At 37.6% G+C, this 23,455-nt stretch overlaps 1 protein-coding gene across 1 annotated transcript in view; it reads right to left on the bottom strand.

Moving 5' to 3' along the window:
* The window catches only part of LOC134747176 (rho GTPase-activating protein Graf), a gene marked incomplete at its 3' end in the record, with an annotated part of 35,673 nt that extends 13,341 nt beyond the window's left edge, over positions 1-22,332 (bottom strand). Inside the window, exons 1-3 of the mRNA XM_063681755.1 lie at positions 21,903-22,332; positions 12,179-12,336; positions 7,443-7,514 (exon numbers count right to left, since the gene is read on the bottom strand). Coding sequence (XP_063537825.1) covers positions 7,443-7,514; positions 12,179-12,336; positions 21,903-22,062 — 390 coding nt within the window. The remainder of the gene's footprint in view (positions 1-7,442; positions 7,515-12,178; positions 12,337-21,902) is intronic.
* Between the last annotated feature and the right edge of the window lie 1,123 nt (positions 22,333-23,455).

The following is a 23,455-nucleotide window of genomic DNA, read 5'->3' as shown; positions in this document are numbered from 1 at the left end:
CCCGTAATAATCAATGCAGTTAGAACGAAATTTTTTTCCTTTTGCAGGCAGTTTGGTAAATTGCCATACATGTTGACTAATACATTCCTTCTAATATCATAAGGAAAAATAACCCTTTAAGGGTTACTCAATTCAATTCAATTATAAATATAAATACTAATTTATTTTAGCCACTCTCACAAGAAATATAAATATCACAACAAATTATGATAATATTTCTTATTCTTATTCTTGATATGTTCCCGGATAGCCCAGTCAGTTGTGCATTAAAATTTTTAGGTTCTCAAAGCCCAATTGCCTTTGATGAAAATAATCAAACATGACATAATTTCCATTTCCTTCAGAAATATGAATTATATATTGAATTAAATCAAGAGTTTATTCCTCCTTCAAATTACAGATAATGAACAGTAAGTTGTATAAAATACAAAACTGTAGGTGAACAAGGGTACTTACAATACCAAAGACTATACATAGAAAATTTTAATCAGTCAGCCATTGGATGGATGTCTAATATCAATAAATTATAAATTCTGAGCAAGTCCAAAGCTCCAAACTCTCATTTATTTAAATTATTTACCAAACTTTTGGGCCTTTTATAAAGGCAAGGCAAATTGTGGCAACATTTTTCCTACAATTGCTTGGAACCCTTTCACAAAATGGTAGGGTTCAATTTAGCACAAGCTCAGATTTCGATACATTTGTGATAAGGAAATAGAAATTTAATGGATATGTAAGTAATATTAAATAGGTAGGTAGGTTATATAAGTAGGTAGGTAGGTAGATAATAATGTAGGTTTATAGGTATTATGCAATAGTCATATCACATTTCCCAATATTTAAATATTAGTGTCCCCGTTACCTGGTATTGTTTGGTTTTGAAGGGTCTACTAACTTTAAGCCTAAGACATTAAATAAAACAACATTATTAGTTAGGTATGTACTAGAAAGATTCTTATCCAAAGTGTTCGAATGTTTGATACCTCTTGGTACTGTAAAATTACTTTAAACGGTTGGGGGATGATGATGATGATGGACCTGATGAAGACATTTATCGATAATAGAGCTGAGATGGAAAAAAGAATTGGATTCCAAAAAGAAAAATATGCTTTATGCCATAATGAGCAATTCCTATATATTTTTATTTGTAATGATATAATTAATCAATTATATTTATATAATCAGTAGTGAATTGAAATAATTTCACAAATACAATAAAATTCACAACAGATCATATTGTTGCATTTCATTTATATCGTTTTTTATATACTTTCTGTATGAATATGTTCAGTATAGATCAAACAGAAGTTGGAAAGACCTTTTAGCAGTAAGACTGTCCAAACTGATTTATGAAGTTATTTGTGGCATTTAACAGAGCATTTGAGACAAACTTTCTGTTCATAATAACTCATAATTATGATATGTAATGAGAATAGTCATTTTCTGTTTTTCATTGTATTTCGGATTCTCAAGGCTAATGCTTATGTTGTAATTGATTCATGGTTTTTATTATGGAATTATGCAGGAAACGCCACAGACCGATCCACATACATATGTGCTGGTAATTTTACACATTTTCAATATAATAAGAATTTATATTATCTGAACCAAATTATAGGTTGTTTCGGTTCAAATTGCTTACTTACTAACTCATTTAGAATCTTTTGTCAGATTCAGTAGGTAGTGGTTGAGAAATACTAGAACAAATAATTGAAAGATATGATTCTTTATCTCTAACAGCATCACCTTTTTATATTCCTAGATGTATATAGACATTAAATAAAATATATTAAAAGACAATGTGAAACTTGTTTTAGATAGGGAAGCAATTTAGAATATTTTAAGTGTAGGATGTATTATTTATATTACCCCTTATAGCATAGTAAGTGACTATTACTTACTTAGCTTAGTTAAGTGGTTACTTAACAACTTTTTAAATAAGGGTGCTTAAATCCCTTCCAACATAAACTATCTAATGTTTAATCACCATGTACATTTATTAGTACTATTGTTGAAAGTTGTTTAAACAACTCCGAGCATGTCCTAATCTCCCAAGATACACCAGGTCTGGGAAAAGAAGAGTGGTATTCAGACTTTAAAATATGGACATGATACAATCTATTACGCTTAATTGCTTGAATGTGAAGCAATGAGTGTCTTCTTAAGGGTGTATGTTACAAATAATAAATCAACTTGAGATTTTGAAAGTAAAATTACAGTCTTAGATATTTCATGTTTCAACAAATAATACAGTTCCTTTTATTTTTATGTTTATTTAAAACAGCAATACTCTTTAAAATCTTTAGATAAGAAAAATTAATAATAAAGACTGCCACGCCACGTTTTTCCTTTACTGGGTGATGCCCCGAAAATATGACTGTCTAGACTCAATTTATTATTGTTTATGAATAAATAAATGAAATGAAATATGTATTTATTGGAATAAACAAATATAATATAAGAGAAAACTATAGCATCATAATGTCTTAAAACCTTGTCTGATGTGTCTTAGACAAGCAACAAGAAAATAAAGGGTAGATAAATAGTAACGAATAAATATCTTTTATCTTTATCTTTGACAGTTCTCATGTCTTCTTTCTTTTATGGAGGCTTTATATTTATATACCGCAATATAGGTACATTATTACATATTTTCTTTACATTTTCTAATTATGATGTCTCACATTGGTCAAGATAAAGATCATAGTATATGGGTAGGTCTCACCAGAGAACATAATGTTTTAAGCATAAAGGGATGCTCCAGATAACTACTCTGTTACTGTCTGCTGCTCTTGTTAGATATGAATTATCTTTACATCAAAACTCAAAACTCTTATCTTTACATGTTCAAAACTTTGAACGCAGTAAATAAATCTCTGATTCTCAGAGTATTTACCCATTAAAGTAGTATAAGTTCAAAACCTAATTTTATTATTGGTAATTCTCATGTAATTGGTCGGAGAATTTTTTAAAATTTCTCTGCTTTTTGCCAGGAAACTCAAAAGCCGATTTTGATATTTCTCATAGCGACTTGTTTATTTAGCCTTAATTTTAATTTTTTTATGGAATATAGAGATAGGTATAGGTTTCCATGATAGATAATATATAGATATACATATTCTTGCCAAAAATACAAGTGCTTGTTTTTGGGTAGATTTTTGAGACATTTATTTTTACAAATTATTTAATTATCTTCTCTAAACATCTACACTGTTAAAATTATCCAGGACTAAATACGAATATAATGATAGGATTAAACGAACTTACCTGAAGTGAAGTTCAATCCTGATTATATGAAGTATTTAGTCCTGGATAAGGGGTATCCCCACCCTCCTCGAGTAACCATGAATCCATGGTTACTTCCCATTTAGTGCATGAATACTCTAAACTATATGAATGTCATCGTGACAGTTGGTAATTTTTTTCTTTCATCTCGGCGACTCTAAATTCGCGTCAGATTGGCCAGCGATCGAGACTACTACACTGTTAAAATTATCCAGGACTAAATACTTCATATAATCAGGATTGAACTTCACTTCAGGTAAGTTCGTTTAATCCTATCATTAATGGGCTCTACACGCGGTTTCTGGCGAGAGCTGTGTAGCAACAAAATCAACTTACTATAAACCTTAAATACTTGTAATACGGTCTTAGAATGTCTCGAAATGTCAATAGTAGTTGGTAGCTATTGAAATGCTCATTTTACGACACGCTACTGCGTGCCTCGTAAATACGTCTAGCAAGAGCAAGTATAGGTTTACTTTTTTATTGAATTGCGCGTTTAGACGTCGATAATCAACTAATCAAACACGCCAGCTATTTGAGTAAGCACGGTTAAAAGGGATCACTTTCCATTTAATTTTGTTACACGACATAACAATAACAGCTAGAGTTCGGGTAAAAACTGTAAAAAGAACCAATTATATTATAGGTTATACTTGTTTTCTATTCTATCAACGATGTTCATCTTGGCTAGGCCCCCTGGCAACTACGATCTAAGTAATATACGGTTTTGTCACTTCTCATTCCAAACGAGAAACTCGTCATATGTTTTTGATAGCACGGGAGGGTCGGGTCCGGACTCTCGGGAGGCAATCAACAGTTACCAACTGTGCAGATTATTACGATGTTAAGCTTCACTACACTTACCCAAGTAGCTCATACATGCTGATAGAGTATTAATGTCACATGTGGCATCGTAAAAGAAAGGATGTTGTCTCCAAACAACTATTTAAATAAAACCTATATTAACCTACACCAACCCTCTAGAGATTTGTGCAGACATTTTAGTTTTTTTTTGCAGAGACCACGGCCTGAAGGAGTTAAGTGTCAACGCCTCAATAGCATCATACCTATTAAAAGAAAGAACCCGTAATATTTCATCAAGTAAAAAAACTTTTACGACCTTTTTCTTTAAAATCGGCTTCATAATTTTAAACCACACGACACAAATATATCCTTACTGCATAAAAACCATTTGGCTTTGCAGTAGTGAAGTAAAAAGAGTAGGTAAGATGTTATTGGTTCATCTGTGTTAGACAGTTGTACCTCCTTCCGGTGCAGCTCACGTGTTCTAATCACGGCGGAATGCGCACGCACGTCTCGGGCGGACGCAGATGCGCTTTTGTCAGCAGCGCCATTAGCACAATCGGATTAACACTAACCTCGAAATCTCTTCCAAAGTTATGAAATTTGGTAAGTATGTTAATTATTTAAGATCTCTTTTTCATGACCACACTATTTGACATTTGGGGACCTCGAGGAATAGCAGCCATCTTGGAAAATGTGTACCATCCTGGAGAAATTTGCGTTTTACTCTAAATCTACGTTCTCTGTGAAAATAAGGTGTAAGGCTTAAAGCTTATTAAATTCTACACAAAAAAGTCCTAAATATCTTTGCGGAAAAAACACATCTTGTTATAAAAAATAATTGCTGTGAATCTAGATTTAGCGCTTATACCCTTTCAGGGGATATTCTCTTAATAGGAAGCTTGTAGGAATATGAATTCCACTTTTGTCTATACATTTGTACACGTTATACCCCAATATCAACATTTTACTCGACTGCGACTTAAACAGAAAGTAGGGTTATGGGTTTAAATACTGATAATCAGTACACCCTGTAGCTCAGGATACTGGACGGATTTTTTAAAATGACGTATCGGTAGATTCCTCTTGCCCTTCATAACCTGTGTACACTTGTTTTATTAAAGAAAAATCATTACAGCCGCCTTGAGAGGACGCCGAATATAAAATCATATTTTTTCTTCTAGCGCCTAAACTATGGAGTGGATTTCAATAAAATAGACATCAGTAACTCAGTAGATCCATAATTGGTACACGATTGCTATGCAATACAAATTTAGTATAACAAACGGAGGAAAAAATGTTTAGGACTAAAAAATGTTACAGCAAAAACCGATTTTAGGTCTTGAATAGGGTTTAAACAATAGTGACAGTAATGAAATTTGACACCTATACAATTAGCCTCATGCATGAAGTTTATATTTGAACGAAATATGTTTTATTCGTATGTTTGTTACCGTTATATCATGTTACAAATGCATTTCCGTTTTTAAATTACCATTTAATCACTTAAAATTATAAATAAAAAGTACAAAAATTTGCCCGCAAAAAGCTAGTGAGCGAAACGCTCGAAACGCCACGTGACGTCACGCGTTCGACAGATTAGTGTCATTAGTAGCAAACGTCAGTTGGGCCGCCCAACGTGTGACGTCATTACGCTCTGTCGAATTCGCGCCAAAAATTATGAGCGTTTCAACCGCTCAAAAATTTTCAACATTTTAAATATTTTTTAATAAAATAATGTTAAGGTTTACAAAAGTATTTTTATCATTTCCGGTGTTCCAACGATATAAATTATGAATCCAATAATAAAAATAAAATCATGCATGGAGCTAATTTCAGGGATCCTTGTTTGCGTGTCATAAAATTGGAGCTTCTAGACCGCGAGCCAGGCGCAAATTTTGTCAGTCATCGCCTCCCGGGCGAAAACTCGTATAGCGGTTAACGGCTATGTATGATGAACCCTCGTGAACGTCAGCTGTCGCTCCGTTGGTGGGTTGAGGAATGGCAGCCACCGAAACGCGTAACACGGTCTTTCCACCGCGGTACAACCGGCTGACGATTTGTTTTATTAACAATAGCATCTAAACTATCTTTTGACAAAGTATCAAACGGGAGGCGATGACGCCGATGACTGAAAATAATTTTCTTATTTACATGTTCATGTGACCAGCTGACGGTCTTTCCACAGCGAGACAATCGGCTGACGATTTTGTTTATTTACAATAGCATCTAAACTATCATCTGACAAAGTATCAAGCGGGAGGCGAAGACTAACCTTTTTTTTTAGACTTTATTTGCTGCCATTTTTCAACCCACCAACGGAGCGGCAGCTGACGTTCACGAGGGTTTATCATACATAGCCGTCGCGTTTTTATAAATGGCTTAAAATCCGTAAACAATCATATTTCTTAATTAAAAAGAGCTTGCAATGGTTGCAGGTTACAAGTCTTTTATAAAACGCGACAAGACTAGTGGGATCAGATTGTCCATTACCTTGACGATATAAAGACGGTCGGATCCGTGACTAGCCGTGAAGCGAAAGGGTAACTATAACTAATCATTAACTTATATAATACCTTAGTTATTATAGAATATAGTTATAATATAGTGGTCTTTACCTCGCGTCGCGCACGTTATCTCACGCGACCGAACATATTTGCTATCAATTAGAGATTGAACTGCGTGATAAGTTCGCATAACACCGCATCATTAAATTACAAGCGCACGTGAGGGCTCGTCGCGTGTTGCATATCGTACGCGTATCCCATACTGGGAATTATGTAGTCGCACGACATTGGAGGTCGAGCCTGACCTCAGTAATACGTAAGGTTCACGAATACATAATTAATACAGTATATTAGCCGTGCTAATCCGGATCCGGACCCCTCCGTAATCTGGTGATCTCTGTAAACCGGACGTCTCGAGGCTGGTGCACTGCCTTTGATACTTAGTTAGAAAATTTGAAATTTGTTTCCCGACTAAGAGTGGCATCGAAATCAGGTGCGAAAACGTAAAGCAGAAGATTTGGTGGCTTATTCACTCCTTCATTTTGTGTTCCAATTAAGTGATTTTTATTACATAAACAAAATTGGAGATGATAGTCCGGAAACGGAAACCTCTGTAATCCGTTAACGGCCGGTTTTTTGCGGATTAACGAAGTCCTACTGTACATATGTAAAACAGTGCCGTCTGTGAAAGTCACCCGCCAAAATATCTTGCAAAACAAATTGCGCCACAGTATCAGGCCTTGCAACTGCTATTCCAATTCATGCAATTATTCATCAAATCCAGGGTTTCTAATACACTTTCTACATATAAAATGCAACCACAGGATATAAAAATGTAGTTGTCACCTTGACGGCGCCGATGTGCTCCTTCCGGAACCTCTCCAGCGGCGCGATGATCTGCTCGTGCGCACGCCCCAGCTGCAACAAACAAACATATAACATTTAGTATTAGCACAATGTCAGAGTATTAGCACAATGTCAAAACTTCAGCGTAGGAAAATGTTAATTAAAAATTGGAATTGTCTCAACTGACTCCACAAGACAGGCCTAGCCTAGTGTGGAGATCATAGGTTAATAAATCAATGTAAAATTTTTTGGTAAATAAACTATTTTTATTCATTTATTTTATTTATTTTATACAATAGGCTTGTGGACAGAAATGTTGAACTAAATCTAGTTAAATAGATAGAGTGAGCAATTTATCACAATAAATTGGAAACTTAAAAAATGGTTAAAAATCTTCGAAAATTGCGTTACGTAATATACGTTACTGCCTGCAACATAAATATATATGCGACGCACGGAATCGCATAAATATAAAAAGCAAATAATAGTCTATAAATAACTAATGTTTAGATTTACTTGCTCTCTCTTTATACTTGACTACCACATCTACGGAATGTTTGGTTTTACTTAAAAACTCCATTCGACTCTCCGTTACCAACTTATCTGAGTAGCGATAGTTTCTAATATAAACCACACGGGTCAGCTGTCAAATGATACCTTTAATGATTCAGCCCTTTCCATTCAGCAATCCACAGTTTTACGCTCTTATTGTCTTTGTAGACCAACAATGCGTAATGTAACAACAGTGCGCACAACTGAGCAAACCTCGCGTAGCCTTCATTGTGGTTTCATTAACAACGAGCATGAGTGAACACCACGGTAACAAACCTGATTATACATTGCATACGCCATTTGAATACATGGTAACGGGTACTAGGTTATCGGTTGGTCAATCAACAATGTTGCCGGTGTTGGTATAGTTAAATTAAAAGTAATTACATTTAGGTAAAATTTTGAAACCAAAATGTTTCGCCAAACTGAGAAGGAATTAGTTTGCGGTGCGCTTTAAAAAAATCTTGAACTTTTTTAGAAATTTTTAGACATTTAGTGTACCTGCTTACACTAAAATAAATAAATAAATCTTTAGTGTGCCATCGTTTACATGCATTGTCCACACTGTTATGTTAAGTGATAATTCGTAAACCTTATTTCCAAGACATAACGGCCACCGAAGGCCACCTAATACCTAGTGTTGTTACTGGTATGACAAATCATATTTTATAGAAAACCGCAACTCTATTATAGATTATTTTGAGTACTACATTCACAGTATTTGCTGTACAAATTTACCTTCGTAATATGCACAAGGCACAATGCGAGTAAAGATATCTGTTGGGAAGGTAACGTAAACAATAATCGGTATTAAACACCGTACCGTAGGCAAGGCGAAGCCGCGATGTTTATGGTATGGCGCACGAACGACGGCAGACTTCATTTATCAAAGCTGATCTAGTTCCCATTGGCCTTCGATTCTAAAAGAGATGTAAATAGTCGAAGTCCTGGAGCACGTACGACCTACATATTGGGCTTTAGTTCAAAACGCTCACTTTACCATAGACTGTCCAGTATAAGCCTAACCCTTATCTAGGAACGTTGTTACGAATCTGGGGGCCAACTTAAGGTTGAGTAGATGTGTAAATGGTCAGCTTTCCGCACTATCAGTAAACAAGCGGACAGGAGTAAATAAATGGTGCGCGCAATATTAACCATACGTGCCAAATAGTTTCCCGATATAGTGGCTATAGTTGCTGATCTGTGGCGGATATGACCGGGATTGGGGTCGTAATATAAGATAGCCAACACAAACGGACAGCTCCAGACAGACTATATACATTAACTAAACATTACGACATAGCCAGCACTGTCTAATAAGATCTAGTCTAGATCTCGCGAGTGTTATGTAAGTTATGTTGCTAGTAATTGTCCATAAATAACAGAATAGGACCTTAGACTCCAACAGTTCAGCGACCCATAGCAAATTTTGATTTCTATCTCGAATTTATGTCAGAGTTATGTCAAAAAATATAGCGTCTGTACATCATATTAGAAAATACATTATTTAAGGTCTGGGGGCACCTGTTTATTGCAGTGACACGTAGTGAATAGTGTGGCGCGTGTTACTATGTTATGCTACACGCATTGTCAACTGGCCACTGCAGATGGCCGTGACAGCAGACACAAGCATAACGCATGCGTCAGCGCCGGCGCGGCGCGGCGCCGGCGCCGGCGGCGATAGCGACCAGCATATCACCGGCAGCGGCGGCGGCGAGCACCGAGCAACAGCATTCGACGCCTTCCAGTGTGTTTCAAACCTCGTCAACTCAAATACGATTGCCTAAATATGCTCATCTAATGGCAATGCTTTAAAATTATAAAAAAAACGATAAATTGATAACACTGTGAGTTCAGTAAAACCCATTTAAAGATCATCGCTATTGTATCACAAATCCTTTACCATCTCGCCTGCTTACCTACTTCTGCTGCTGACTGTACCTACGTTTCTATAATCAATTATACATAAACTTGGCACGAACAAGTTGCGCGACTCAATTAAGTAATTATGTTATTAAGCAATTTTGTTTTTATCGTTAATTGTATGTTAAACAAAAAAAAAAAAAATATAAATAACAGTTTGAAGAGAGCATCAGCTTTTTTAAAATGATGTGAGGCATTTTTGGCCTAAAATTATTATTTTTGGCATACCTATAGCGTAGGTAGGGGGTTCTTAATTTTTTTATTTAATCGTGACTAGCTTTTATCGGCAACTGAGGTTTCCTTATATTAAGCCGTCATCTACTTGAGCGATTCTAATAAGAAACTCAAATTTAATGAGGTTGTATGGTTTATTATCTACCGAGTTCCTAGAACTAACTACCTACTCTTCTACCGCCTTCATCATCAAACCAGCTTGATGGTATCTAATAATACATTCTCACCGAGGTTACGAACGTAAGTACAAATAAGTTCAGCATATTCGTAAATCGTGAAACAGTTCATGAATATGGCACGAACGCGTAATCCTTTATTGTCGAGACCTCAATGACCGCATGTAATTTGGTCACCGCGATTACTTTCGTTGGGATTACGCAACAGACAGTTGACACTCTTGCACCTATGACGTGAGCTCCAGCCGAGTGGATTGACCACATCCTTGTAACGGTAACGGGAAACGGGCAAGAGCATTAAGAACTCGCTTCCGCGGGTATAGTCGCCTAAAGATATATTATATCAGAAAATAAAAGAGACAGTTATCCTGGAAAAAATCGAAATAAAAAATAAGGAAGCGAATCGTAAAGCGTATACATTTTTCGTTTATGAAAATAAATTACCTATATTTTTTTTTTAATATAGGAGCAGCCGAGGTGCTCAAAAATGTCTGAACGCGTATTACTAACGCCTTGACAATAAAGGCGTGTTTTAAACCCAATGAGCTACAGTAGGCGCTTTTCATGGTTGTATCCCCCTGCATAAATCTTGAAAAGGCTCACTACAGTCAAACACAATAATTATTGTGTCTAAAAGAGCAGCACAAATATGTAACCAAGAGCCAGTAACGTAACTAGTAGTGGCCGATATTGACCGGGCTAATACATAGCGGCCAGAGCGGGTCAACGAGTGTTATGTCGGTGTCCGACATACCCTCGTGTCGCTGAACTCGTTAGTATTCCGTGTGCGCCGGCGCACGCGCACGGCCCATGTCGGCCGGCGGAGGAAAGTGAGAGCGGGCCCGATTACGTTATGCAGACCGGTTGATATTGATAACAATATCAAACGTTGAATCATCTTACTATATCGAGGCAACCCCACTAATATAATAATAATAAAGAACACGTTTCTATACGACATTCGTCATGAGATAAATCGGAATATCCGAAATGTTCACAAACATTTGAGCAAACCCTCTAATTTTTGCGCTTAATGATATCAGAGTTGAATACTTCAGAATTAAATTTTCTTTGCGGGTTAGTCAATTAAGCCGTTTTACGCAATGTTTGATGATAAGCTTTAAGTACTTAAAAAAATTCTAAAGAAGCAAAACAGTGCGACACAGATATTGATGATATTAATCTGTGCTCAAATCATTGCTCTTGGGGTCCAAAATCTCGAAGTAAAGAATCAAGTACAGTCAGGGGCATAAATATATACACATTCACAAAGTTTCAAAAATATTTGTACGCTCTTACACCTTAGACAATAAAGTCGTGCTCACATATTTTTGGCCATTTATATGGATCGATATTTTTGCCTTCGACTGTACCACTCCACTTGCCTCAATGCGTGTTCAAATATTTGTGAGCACCTCGGCCGCTCCAATATACTTTATGGCGGCTGGACGCTTCAGTACTAATGTTATTTATTATTAAATTAGTCATGTTGTTATTGTCATCGATTCACACGTGCGCTACATTATAACACTCACGTTTACCAACTACCGTCATCCATGATATACGCCCTCAATCGATGTATTAGGTTTCTTGATTGTATGGTTGATCATTTATAATGACAGGTTTAATTTCTGAGGATATAATATAATCGAGAGCGAGCGGCCGAATAAAAACAATTGTAGTTAACTGTGTCGACTATAACACGGCGTTAAAGGGTGGGACCAAAGGGACGGACCCAGTCCAATCCACTGACAGACTGGCTTCGCATGTTTGCAACGTATCTGACCACTGACCATCGCCTTGCTACTTGCTAGTGTACTGTTTCTGTATACATATGTAGTGTGTACTGACCATGCGCTCGCGCTCGTCCTCGATGGTCCGCATGAGCTTCGCGAAGTGGTGCAGCGAGTGCGAGATGACGCGCTCGTCCTCCGTCATGGAGGCGCCGATGCACGCGAACTCGAAGTTTTCCATGCTGCCCGCTAACGCCAGCTGCGCCGCGCCCAGTCCTGTGCAAGATACATCATACTTCAATAGGCGGGCATCAGCAGCTCGGTCTGTGGAGACGTGTCTCGCCCGAGGCAAAGCGGCCGAGGCACGACTCCACAGACCGTGAACGTGCAGCTTCACGCGGCAATTTTCTCGCGAGGCCGCTCGTTCTTTGTGGACCCTACTAAGGAAAAACAAAACATGTAGAGCAGACAGAAGAAATGTAAAACCAGGGGACCAATTCACGAAATCTTACTTGTCGTACGAAAGTCTCTTTTTAAGACCCCTTAGTAGAAATATCCGTTTGTTTAATCGTAATATAACGGACCGGACCCTAATGCTTACACTTGCAAAGCGCGTTTTCGTCTTATCTCTTTCAAATATTTTTCGGGTTTCTTTATGTTTACATTTTGCCTTTGCAATTATCCATACAGTTTATTCACTCTAAAAAGTCTAAAGTGAAAATATTGCAAGACAATAAATAATAATGACAATAAAACAACTCACGCTCTGCCAGTTGCGTGTCCCGCATAAAAACAATTTCATTATAACTTATAACAGTAACCCATTTATTATCCTGTAATGTTCTAACTAATGTAAGGATTGGTAAACTTTCACGCACTGCATAACTGAGTAAAGGTTCTGCCCTTGCCCTTCTGCATTCAGTTTGAAGGTGAGCGTCGTCAGGTGACAGCCGGAGCGGAGCACACCGGTCACGACTCACGACACGACTTCACGTGTCAGGCCACTTAGCCTTGACTCTAGGGTCAGGTGGGGTAATTATAATAAGACACCGGGTAAAAATAAGACTAAGTTTTTAAGTCCCCCGGCAAGCTCAGTCGAATTGCACCTTCCCATACAAACGTAGTTCCGCTCTCATTTTAAAACTACGTGTCGGATTGTAATGAAACTGCACATACAATGACATGAGGTATATCTAGGTCTGAAATTAGTTTATATAGCTCTAGTTTATAAAACAATCTAATTAGAGCAAAAACAAGTTTTGTATGAAAAACTTCAATTCGCTGTATTTTTTTAACTATGGTATCTGAAGCTACATAAACTAATTACAGACATAGCTATATACCTTATCCTATTGTAAGTACAAAGTTTCAGAGCAATAGCTAGTCGTTTTAAAATGAGAGCGGAACTACTTTTGTATGGAGAACCGAGCTTGCCGGAGAACCTTAACACTCAAAAACTTATTGTACTTCATTCCTATTCCATTTAAAAAGAAGCCTTATGTCCTTGTGTGTAGACTTCTTTTTAAATGGAATAGGAATGAAATAATAGGTTTTTGAGTATTAAAAACTTAAGTATTATTTTTACCCGTGTCAAGAATTCAAGATTCACCCCACCTGACCCTACTACAAAAGTTTCGTAGATAGACTAGATAGGATAGAGATGGTGACGGCAAACCGCGGCTCCTGAGCTGCATGCTGCATGCGACTCTTAGGAGTTGCAATTGCGGCTCCCCAACAACAAGAAGGTATAGAGGGAAATGCCTGGAACACAATTTTTGACTCCGTAACTTGCCGTAGCCCTTGAGCCGGGAGAGGGGGGTTTGAAGGTACCATTCTTCGGTTTGTCACTTATAACTTGGAACATTTGCGTCTTAGCGACATGACTACTTACGAAAACTGATTTAATTTAGTCAGGTTTTTCCATATCTTGAATAGTTTTCGAGATATCCGCTAGATACTTAGATAGATACTTACCCCTCTATCTATGATGGGTTGATGGCGTCAGAGCGTCCCACGAGCATTATGTGAACATCAACAAAAAGGAGCCGATTTGTCGAGTGTATCGTTTATGGTAATCATATGAGACATGAGTCAACGGTCCGAGCGGAGCGGGGCCCGGGTTTCGTTCCTTGCAAACGAACGGTAATATAAACCTTAACTCGTGGCAGCAAGGTTGCTGAACCGGAACGGTCCGTTTAATGATGGTATATGTATATTAGTCAATGACAACGTTATCAATTCGGGCTGACATTTTTATTAACAATCGTTCTATGTTTATTAGGTCTTGTTATTAGCTAAAAGCTGAAGAGGTGTAAATATGCTCACGCTGTTACTTAATAGGTATTGAAGTTCCGCTCAGCTTTCGCGCTAAGCATGCAACTTCTGCTGCTGCATGACAGAATAGAACTTACTCTCTCTAAGTGGATGCCAGAACACTACAGTAACACAGTAATAACGTGATTTCTATTATGATATCCAGCCAAGCCAGCTTAATATGAACAGAGATTATCAGTGCCATACACTACCGCTCATAACTATTTAGCCACTCGTAATTGTTTCCATACAATTGTATACAAAATCAACTTTCAGAATTATACCGCTAAGTCGCAGTCGGGTAACAGTTTTTTGTGGAGTTTACTGACATATCGAACTTCAAAATGATGTTCAGAATAGTCGTGTACATTGCCTATTTACCAAATGGCAAGCGTAAAAAAATCCATAAATCGTTTTCCAGTACAAAATCGTTTTATTTTGTATAAACTACTACACAAGGGTTTTATAAATCGTTGCATAAAGTAAACTCGAAATTTTAAAGGATGTCTTTGGCAACAATTTGAGGCTCAATATGTGGTATTTTCTATAAAAAGGGACCTTATTGTCGATGGCGCTTACGTCATTATTAACGATGCTCCGATATAAATACAATGCCGCGCGACGCTGTGCGGCGTAAGCGCCATCGACAATAAGGTCCCTTTTTATAGAAAATGCCCCATATATTTACCTAAATAAAAATTCAATCCAACGTGTAAGAGAGTCATTTGCCTGCGATCAAAAATGAAGATTTATAAAAATACGATAAAATGTATTTAAATAGGGATAAATGATTTTTTTTATTTGCATTAATAATTTTTATGATTTTGACCCATGTTCTTTCACTGATATGCGTTAAAATTGTTAAATAACAAACGAAACCGTCAACGCCATCTATACGACAGTAGGCCAAAGCTAGTAGCGCCCTCTGAACGAGAATCAAATTTTCTTGATTTTCGAGGCACGTTTTTTCCTTAGACTGTATCCATCTATTACGGAGTTATATCTATCTTTGATTACACTAAAGTTGCTTGAAATAATATGTATCTTACAAAATGAAGTGCACGGAAATATACAAATGACACGCGCTAATGGCTCTACATCCACTCTACATCCATACTTAATATTATAAATGCGAAAATGTGTCCGTCTGTCTATCTGTTACCTCTTCATTCTTAAACCGCTGAACCGATTTAGTTGAAATTTGGTATAGAGATAGTATGAGTCCCAGGGAAGGACAGGGTAGTTTTTATCCCAGAAGTCATCCTTTAAGGGGGTAAAAAGGAGGGGGTGGAAGTTTGTATGGCGACTCGATAAAAAGCAGATTGGATAAAAAATAAGCTACCCAAATTACTAACTCCACGCAGACGAAGTCGCGGGCAAAAGCTAGTGGATAATAAGCGGACTACACATAAGTCATAAACTGAAATAGATGGCATATGTAATATTAATACGAAAGAAAAAGTGACCAAAGCCTCCAGTGCCCAGGGCTGAGGCTCTGAAGTTGCAAGCAGGGTGGTATCGTCGGCGTATCGTAGGTAAATATCGAACCTCCGACGAATCCCAATACGCCGACGATAACACCGCCAGGGTCTTGCGCATGATGTGTTCCCCATATATGTTAAACATGACGGGCGAGATAACAGCCTTCCTGAACTCCTCTTTCGAATTTGAACCGGTCAGATATGATGTCTCCCAGTTTGACTGTCCCAAAGCCCGTTTCATACAAAGACTGAACTAATAGAACTATATGGTATGGGACTCCCACTTTAAGTAGTGTTTCCCACAGATCCTGCCATCTGACACAATTAAAAGCCTTTTGATAGTCCACGAAGCACATCACGACTATTGTATTCATTCATAGCATCTTACATTCAGAATCTGTTCTCTGGTGCCTTTGCCCTTTACAAATCCAGCTTGCTCCTATGGAATCTGCCAGTATCGAATTAGAAATACACACATTGTACACATTACCGCCGCGTGTACGCGTTTCTCCTGGTCGGGCGCCGATCGCCGCATAATTTCCGATGAGTAGGCAATCAGTACACGACGTGATAATTGCGATTTCGCCTATTGAGACATGTTTACTGCACATTCATATGTCCCAGCGCGCTGATAACTCAAAACGTATGCAGAAAATTAAACTATTCTCGAGAGCAATACAAATAGGTCGTTCTGAGTGGAATCCACAGAAAAAAAGTAAGGTCATGTGGGGTAAGAGAAACATAATTTATTTTTCTCGGGGCAAGAGAAACATTATGGGGATTCCCTACAAGTGTTTCTCTTATGCCATGTAACCTTACCTGTTAATAATCGTAATTACCTTTAAAGTTGCTTGTTTTGATGTTGAGCATATCGTCGGGACGGGATAGGCAGAGCCACGTGTTTCTACTGCCAACAGTGCCAACCAACTTGATTTATGGGCTACTTTGTATACCTTGAATAAAGAGTTTTCTATCTAATCTATCTATCTTGTCACAAAGACAGTTATGAGAACGCGAGAGTTTAGTTATACAGTAATATGAGATTGGGTCTCACGGATCTTTCATAAGTTGTCTGTCCAGAAATCAAATCAAGTTTTTTTTAATAAAAACATGGTAGACTCAAAATCTCAAAAATGCATTCAACTAAAGTCGTCGTCAATAGAACCTTCTAATAACGTAAACAAACCATTTTACCTTCATTACTTCGTAATCACGCTCTTTACAAGGCCAACCATGACCTTATCAACAGTCTATATATTTAAATATTTTCATTATATACATTTTTAGTTAAATTAAATGTTAATTATTAATATTTCAGGGAAAATAACCTTCGTAAAAATGTTAGATTATGTGCCAAACGCTAACAAAATCAGTCATATTTGTTAACATCAAGTTCTATTGACGACGACTTTATTGGAATTATCGCCGCATGTTGTTAGTTAAGTACTTGTTGCAGGGCACCGTTAGCTGTACTGTACCACTGTAACGTGTATGACCTATATGCTCAATTATCGATTCGCGCTAGTGCGAAGGCCACAAATCGTCATGGTCGACGTGCCCGTATTCTCCGTACCATTGCTCACATGCACTGCTGACAGTGCTGACAGTTCGTAAACCTTATTACAAAAGGCATAAGGTCCACCGATGGACAGTTCACAGTGTTGCTGGTTGTACACTCACCTACAATAATATTTTGGGCAAAATCTTTCACAACCGCGCAGAAATACCTTAGGCTTCGCTCTTTTCCTGAGCACAGGGTCATGGTTGGTGAACATGTTGTGCCGACCCCACATAACGTGGGATAAGGGCAGGAAGAAGAGAGGGTCATGGTTGGCTGATTAATGTCCAGAGAATTCTAGCAGGCCCTTTTACAAAAACGAGTAAAATGACTACCATCTTCCAATTCAGAGGGGTATAACTGTCAGTGTGTAATGGCCTTATTGGCGTTACTTTTACTACTCTTACCGGTCGTATCGGTCCGGAAATACCGCAGGCGACAGTTTATTCCACAGTTTAGCTGTGTTTTCCTTCACCGAAAAACGACTGGTCATTAACTGTCGAAATAATATCAATACATATTATAAAACAAAGTCCCCTGCCGCGTCTGTCGGTCTGTATGTTCGCGATAAACTCAAAAACTACTAAACGGATTTTCATGCGGTTTTCACCTATCAATAGAGTGATTCTTGAGGAAGGTTTATGTGTATAATTTGTAAAGATTTTGTGTAAATTGGTTGAACTAGCTGTGTGAAGCCGGGGCGGGTCGCTAGATTTGTACATAAGTTAAGGCGAGTGAGTTGTGGCTGAGCACATACATACATGCTCGCCGTTCATTACACTACTCCATCCCTCTTTCTACTCTGAGTGAGTTGACAGGTGCCGCGCTGATAATGGACGATAACGTTAAAGACTGACTCAGCCTCGGTGATCGACGCGCCACGGCCCACGTCGCGAGAGTAGCCATTAACAACCAAAATCTTTACTGGACATAGGTCGACCTTATTTCTTGGAAATACGATTCACGATCGGTCAAATAATTAGTCGACAATGTTACTAACAGTAACACTTGACTAATCAGCTTTGGGCCGTATATCGTTGCAATAAAGTTCACGATGGATCGGTGTCGACGATGTTACGGAGCCTACTCGCGACACCTACTTAGTGTACTTGTGAGATAACAAAAAGCTGGCAAATGGCGGCCATTACTCATCGCCTGCACATTACAACCACACAATGAATCCGAGGCAATACTGTACGACTTTATGTCGTCAAGTTCATGAGACATTCCGACATTCTGAACAATATGTACAATTGCCATCACATTCACATGTTAGAATAAAAGTAAATTTAAATAAGAATGTATCTGAATTTCGTTATCTGCCTCTCTGTAATGAAATTTTCTTTATTCCACAGTAGGCCCTCTGGACAACTGTATAAAAAAAAAGTCCAGTCATAAAGTTACAATGACCTCGGTATACTGATTACAAAATCACCAGCAGAAATTGTGTAGCTATTGGTAAATTGATAAATTCCACATATGTTATAGATAAGATTACACCTTTACAATTGATAATGGTTATCTACCTCAATTATGCAATTATCAGTACTCAGGCTATAATTTAATGTTGTAGAAAATGTTAGTAAACATTCTTGGGCAGAAAGTTGTAAAGTACAGTTATACAGCAGTTGATAGCAGCTTTTGTCAAGTGGCGTGTCACGGCGGCGCGGCGCTAGTTTACGGCGCTGCGTGCACTCATTAGGAAAGTCGCTCATGCTACAAATGTTGGCATTAGGACATGCCTGGCATGGCTTGCATGCTTACTCAATTGCGCTACGCAATTAACAATATACAGGGTGGAATTTCTTAATGGGTCAGTGAGGGCAGCTACTAGATCCCGTGCTGTTACGCGAAAACAGTCTGAGAAGACCTTCCCTCGATTTTAAATAATTGAAGATTGGCGTTTACAGATTTTGGAAAAAAACATATAGGGTGCAAGAAATAGGTAATTATTACCAAAAAAAAATTTTATGCCAATCGATCCCATTCCTATCCAGGATTAAAAGCTTGTACCAAAAATAAATAAACAGCTAGAAAAGCCACAAATCGAGCAATTTTTTCCATACAATTTGTATGAAAATGAAATTTTTTATTTTTACATGCTATTTTTGTATGCCAATCGATTCTATTCCTATCCAGTATCAATAGTTTCCTAGGGGTCAACTTAAGGTAATGTACTAAAAAGCCACAAATTAAAGAAAACTTTTTCCATACATTTACTATGGAGAAAAAGTGAAATTTTATTCACATTTTTCTATCTCGCCCATGAGTCCCACAGTAATGTCTTCATACAGTATTACGGTCCGTAAACGTATCATAACTGATTGAAGATATAGACAAGACAAAAAACAGCATGTGAAAAATAAAAGTTTACATTTTCATACAAATTGTATGGGAAAAGTTTTCCTAGATTTATGGCTTTTCTAGCCGTTTATTTTTTTTTTGGTCCCATACAAGCTTTTAATCCTGGATAGGAATGGGATCGATTGGCATAAAATTTTTTTTTGGAAAAAATGACCTTTTTCTCGCACCCTATATGATTTTTCCAAATTCTAAAACGCTAATCCTCATTAATTTGAAATCGAGGGAAGATCTTCTAAAACCGTTTTCGCGTAGCAGCACGGGATCTGGTAGCTGCCCTCACTGACCCATTACGAAATTCCACCCTGTATAGCACCATTTAATCTGGAATCTTGTTAAAGTGCGGGTTTTTGGATTTGAAAATGTTACTTATTTTGCCACTCACAAATAACAATTCTTGGCAGAAACAAAGTTTGTGATGATTTCAACACAACTTTCATATCTTGGAAATACGCAGTTAGGCAACAGAAGGGTTAAAATTATTTTAGACTAAACTATGTTCAACCTTTGTTTTAATAACATTAAATTTTTCTACAGTTATCTTGAAGGCAATTTTATGGAAAATGATAGCAATAACAATGGTTTGATGTGTAGTGTAGTGCAGACAATATGGCTTGCAGCCAGCGGAGCACAGTCAAGGGCAGCTTCCGTCACAGTGTGCTCAATGAGATGCTCAAATCTATCAATACACATAGTCAAATGGCTTGTGTAAGGTTTGTTTATCCTGTTGTTGATCAATATGCTACAAGAAAACTTTCTCACATGATTACGCAAAAAATTTAATCAACACAAACCGGGTTGATAAAAATCATGATTTTTATAAAAAAATCATAATAATCCGATTAATTTGATTTAAATCGGATTTATTTGATTAAAATCAGATTTTTTTATTTTTTTCATTTTCTTGCTTTTTTTCATCGAAATAAACCCACACAGCATCTTTTTTTCTTCTAAACATCTTTTTGTTGTATTCACTCTTTCACTAGTCAATTACGAATGACCGGGCGAAAAGCGAAAAGCGTCTCGTGTTTTAGTTTCGGGGAATCCTGGAACTGTTTCGGTACCATGCGTCTCGTATTATAGTTTCGGGGTTTGCCCGAAATTGTTACGCTATGACTCGCTTGCACATGTGTGCGTGCCGTAGTGGTCCAGGGAATTCCCTAAACAATTTTGGGCCGATTTGGTTGTAGTTGAGGTTTTCCCGAGGGGCTACAGTATGGGGTTCTTCACAAAAGGAGTATACAGGTTTTTAAAAGGTCGGCAACGCGCGTGTAATCTCTCCAGTGTTGTAGGCGTCCATAGGCTACGGTAACTGCTTACCATCAGGCAGGCCGTATGCTTGATTGCCACCGACGTAGTATAAAAAAAAGTAAAAATTTAATGATTTAAATCAATGATTTTTTGAAAAAATCCCTTGATTAGAATCACGATTTAAATCACTGATTTAAATCAAGTGATTTAAATCATATCAACTCTGACACAAACCTCATTCAGGATGAGGAAATTTAAAGCGGAATATTTGTTTACCAAACATAGTATAATAATGTCCTTTTGTGTATTTAGTATGATAGTATGAACACACAATGAGAAAGCTTTTGTGATGAATTCTAAGATAGTTTCTTGTCAATGCCAACACCTTTTTGTTGACAATATATGACAATTTGTGTTCACAAAATTTACTATGTTTGCACAACTATCTATGTTTGCAGATAGGTACTACAAATAGATTCTGATCAGATTTTTTGTAAATGTAGTAATAATAATATTTACCTATTTCATGTATGATGAAGTAACCTGATATTAAACAATGCTTGTTTGGTGTGCCATGACAAATAATGTCTGTTCAATGTCCTCAATAAAGCTAATAACTAATCTTATTGTCATTTTGATAAGCAAGTTCCTGCAACATTGCTAGGCAGTCAACACAGAACTAAAGATATCATGTAGCTTTGAGGCAACATTTGGCCATCCTATTACCATTATTTTTGAACTAGCTTTGTTTTTTTTTATTGAACAATAAATTCACATAGTATAAGATGTAAGATGCTTCAAGGACTAAGCCATAGTGCGGCATACCTAAACCTAGTGACGTAAGGGCAACTAGGGACGTGGCAGATGTAGGAACTCACGCTTGGCGGCATGGACCACATCCTTGACCTCCTTGATGAGGCGCTTGACCTGCTGCGAGGTGCGGTCCAGCTCCTTCTCGTGGCGCAATAGGTTCTCGCGGAAGTGCGGGCTATCCGCCAGGCACTCCGTGAACTCCAGCGGCACCAGACCCACGCCCATGCTGATGCTGTTCTCCCGACACAAGTAAGACTCCTTCGCGTCCACACTGGCACTGCACTTTCACCGCGCGCCCGCGCGACCCGACATCGCGCCTCGCCGATTCGACACTAACACACTAGGACGGAATCACTTTGATATGATGACGACACTAACACGAACACCCAACACTACAATATACAATATTAAAATTGATATAAATTTAGGAACAATATTTTTCGATAAATAGCTGCGTATCTGTCAAACGGACTTTAAAGGTGTTGCCACACTAACTAACAATCAGATCAGAATTCTACTACTGCGTTCAAATTAAACTTCTAAACTCTACCATGCCACATTAAAGTCGTAACACACCATCGCACCGCACTGCGACCTTGGAGCAGCTCTAGGAATAGGTAGTACTGACGTGGGCTTCTACATTTTCGCACCGAACCGTCAAAACTTGTGATTCTCCTTACAGACTGCCGCACACGTGCGCCAGTGCTGCCAAGTGTCCCATATTTCCATGTTTTTCTTTTTTTTCATGAGGCTCTGAAATAGTGCCATGCTTTGTCCTTATTACCGACCGGGTTTTTTTCTTGGTCGGGTTATGGCAGCATAGGTAGGAGGCGATGGCGAAATACCGAAATTTATAAGAGTGAAAGAGAAAAAGGATTATGCTGCCATACATTAACCTGTCAATACATGAATATGTCTTTCTCTTACCCCTGGTCGCTGGGTTTCATGTCATGTCTATAACTACTATACTATTTCTATGGTGTAACCAAACCACCTTGCTGTGGCCATGTCGATAAAGTCTTATCGATAAACTATCGACATTTCTTGCAATTTTAATTTTATTTGAATGGTAAGCTATACCCAAAAATCCTAAAATGAGCAAAAAACGCTTTTAGTTTTTATTGTGGTCACGCTTTTATATAGTCACGACACATCAGGAAACGAAGGGAAAATTCAGATTTTTATTTACAATATATAAATACCCACTAAAATATGTTTTCCGCAATAATTGAGTTATTTTATTATATTATAAAGTATTATTTATCCATTAGCATTTCTATGATCGCTATTCTGTTCGGCTGTGTAGAGATCAGTACGAGATTATCGATATATAACATGATTAAATTAAAATCGACCTTTCCTCATCCCTAAAAACCAACATAAACATACAATTTTATGCACAAAAAGGTTACGACTTGATTTGAAGATCGTCTTGTCAACAGCATGGACAGCATGGTTGTCCTTTCTTGACAAATGGCATTTTTACAAGAGTTAGGAGAGAGGAGTGATACTAGTTGCTGCGCCGTCAAAGTGAACAGACAACGTTGGGGCCCTGATCTAAATAGACTTGTGGTACCATCTATTGACAAAGAAAAACACTACTAGTATAACATTTTTA

This window comes from Cydia strobilella, chromosome 14 (genome assembly GCF_947568885.1).
Source record: "Cydia strobilella chromosome 14, ilCydStro3.1, whole genome shotgun sequence".
NCBI classification, from domain to species: domain Eukaryota; kingdom Metazoa; phylum Arthropoda; class Insecta; order Lepidoptera; family Tortricidae; genus Cydia; species Cydia strobilella.
This window is presented reverse-complemented; position numbering and strand designations above follow the sequence as displayed.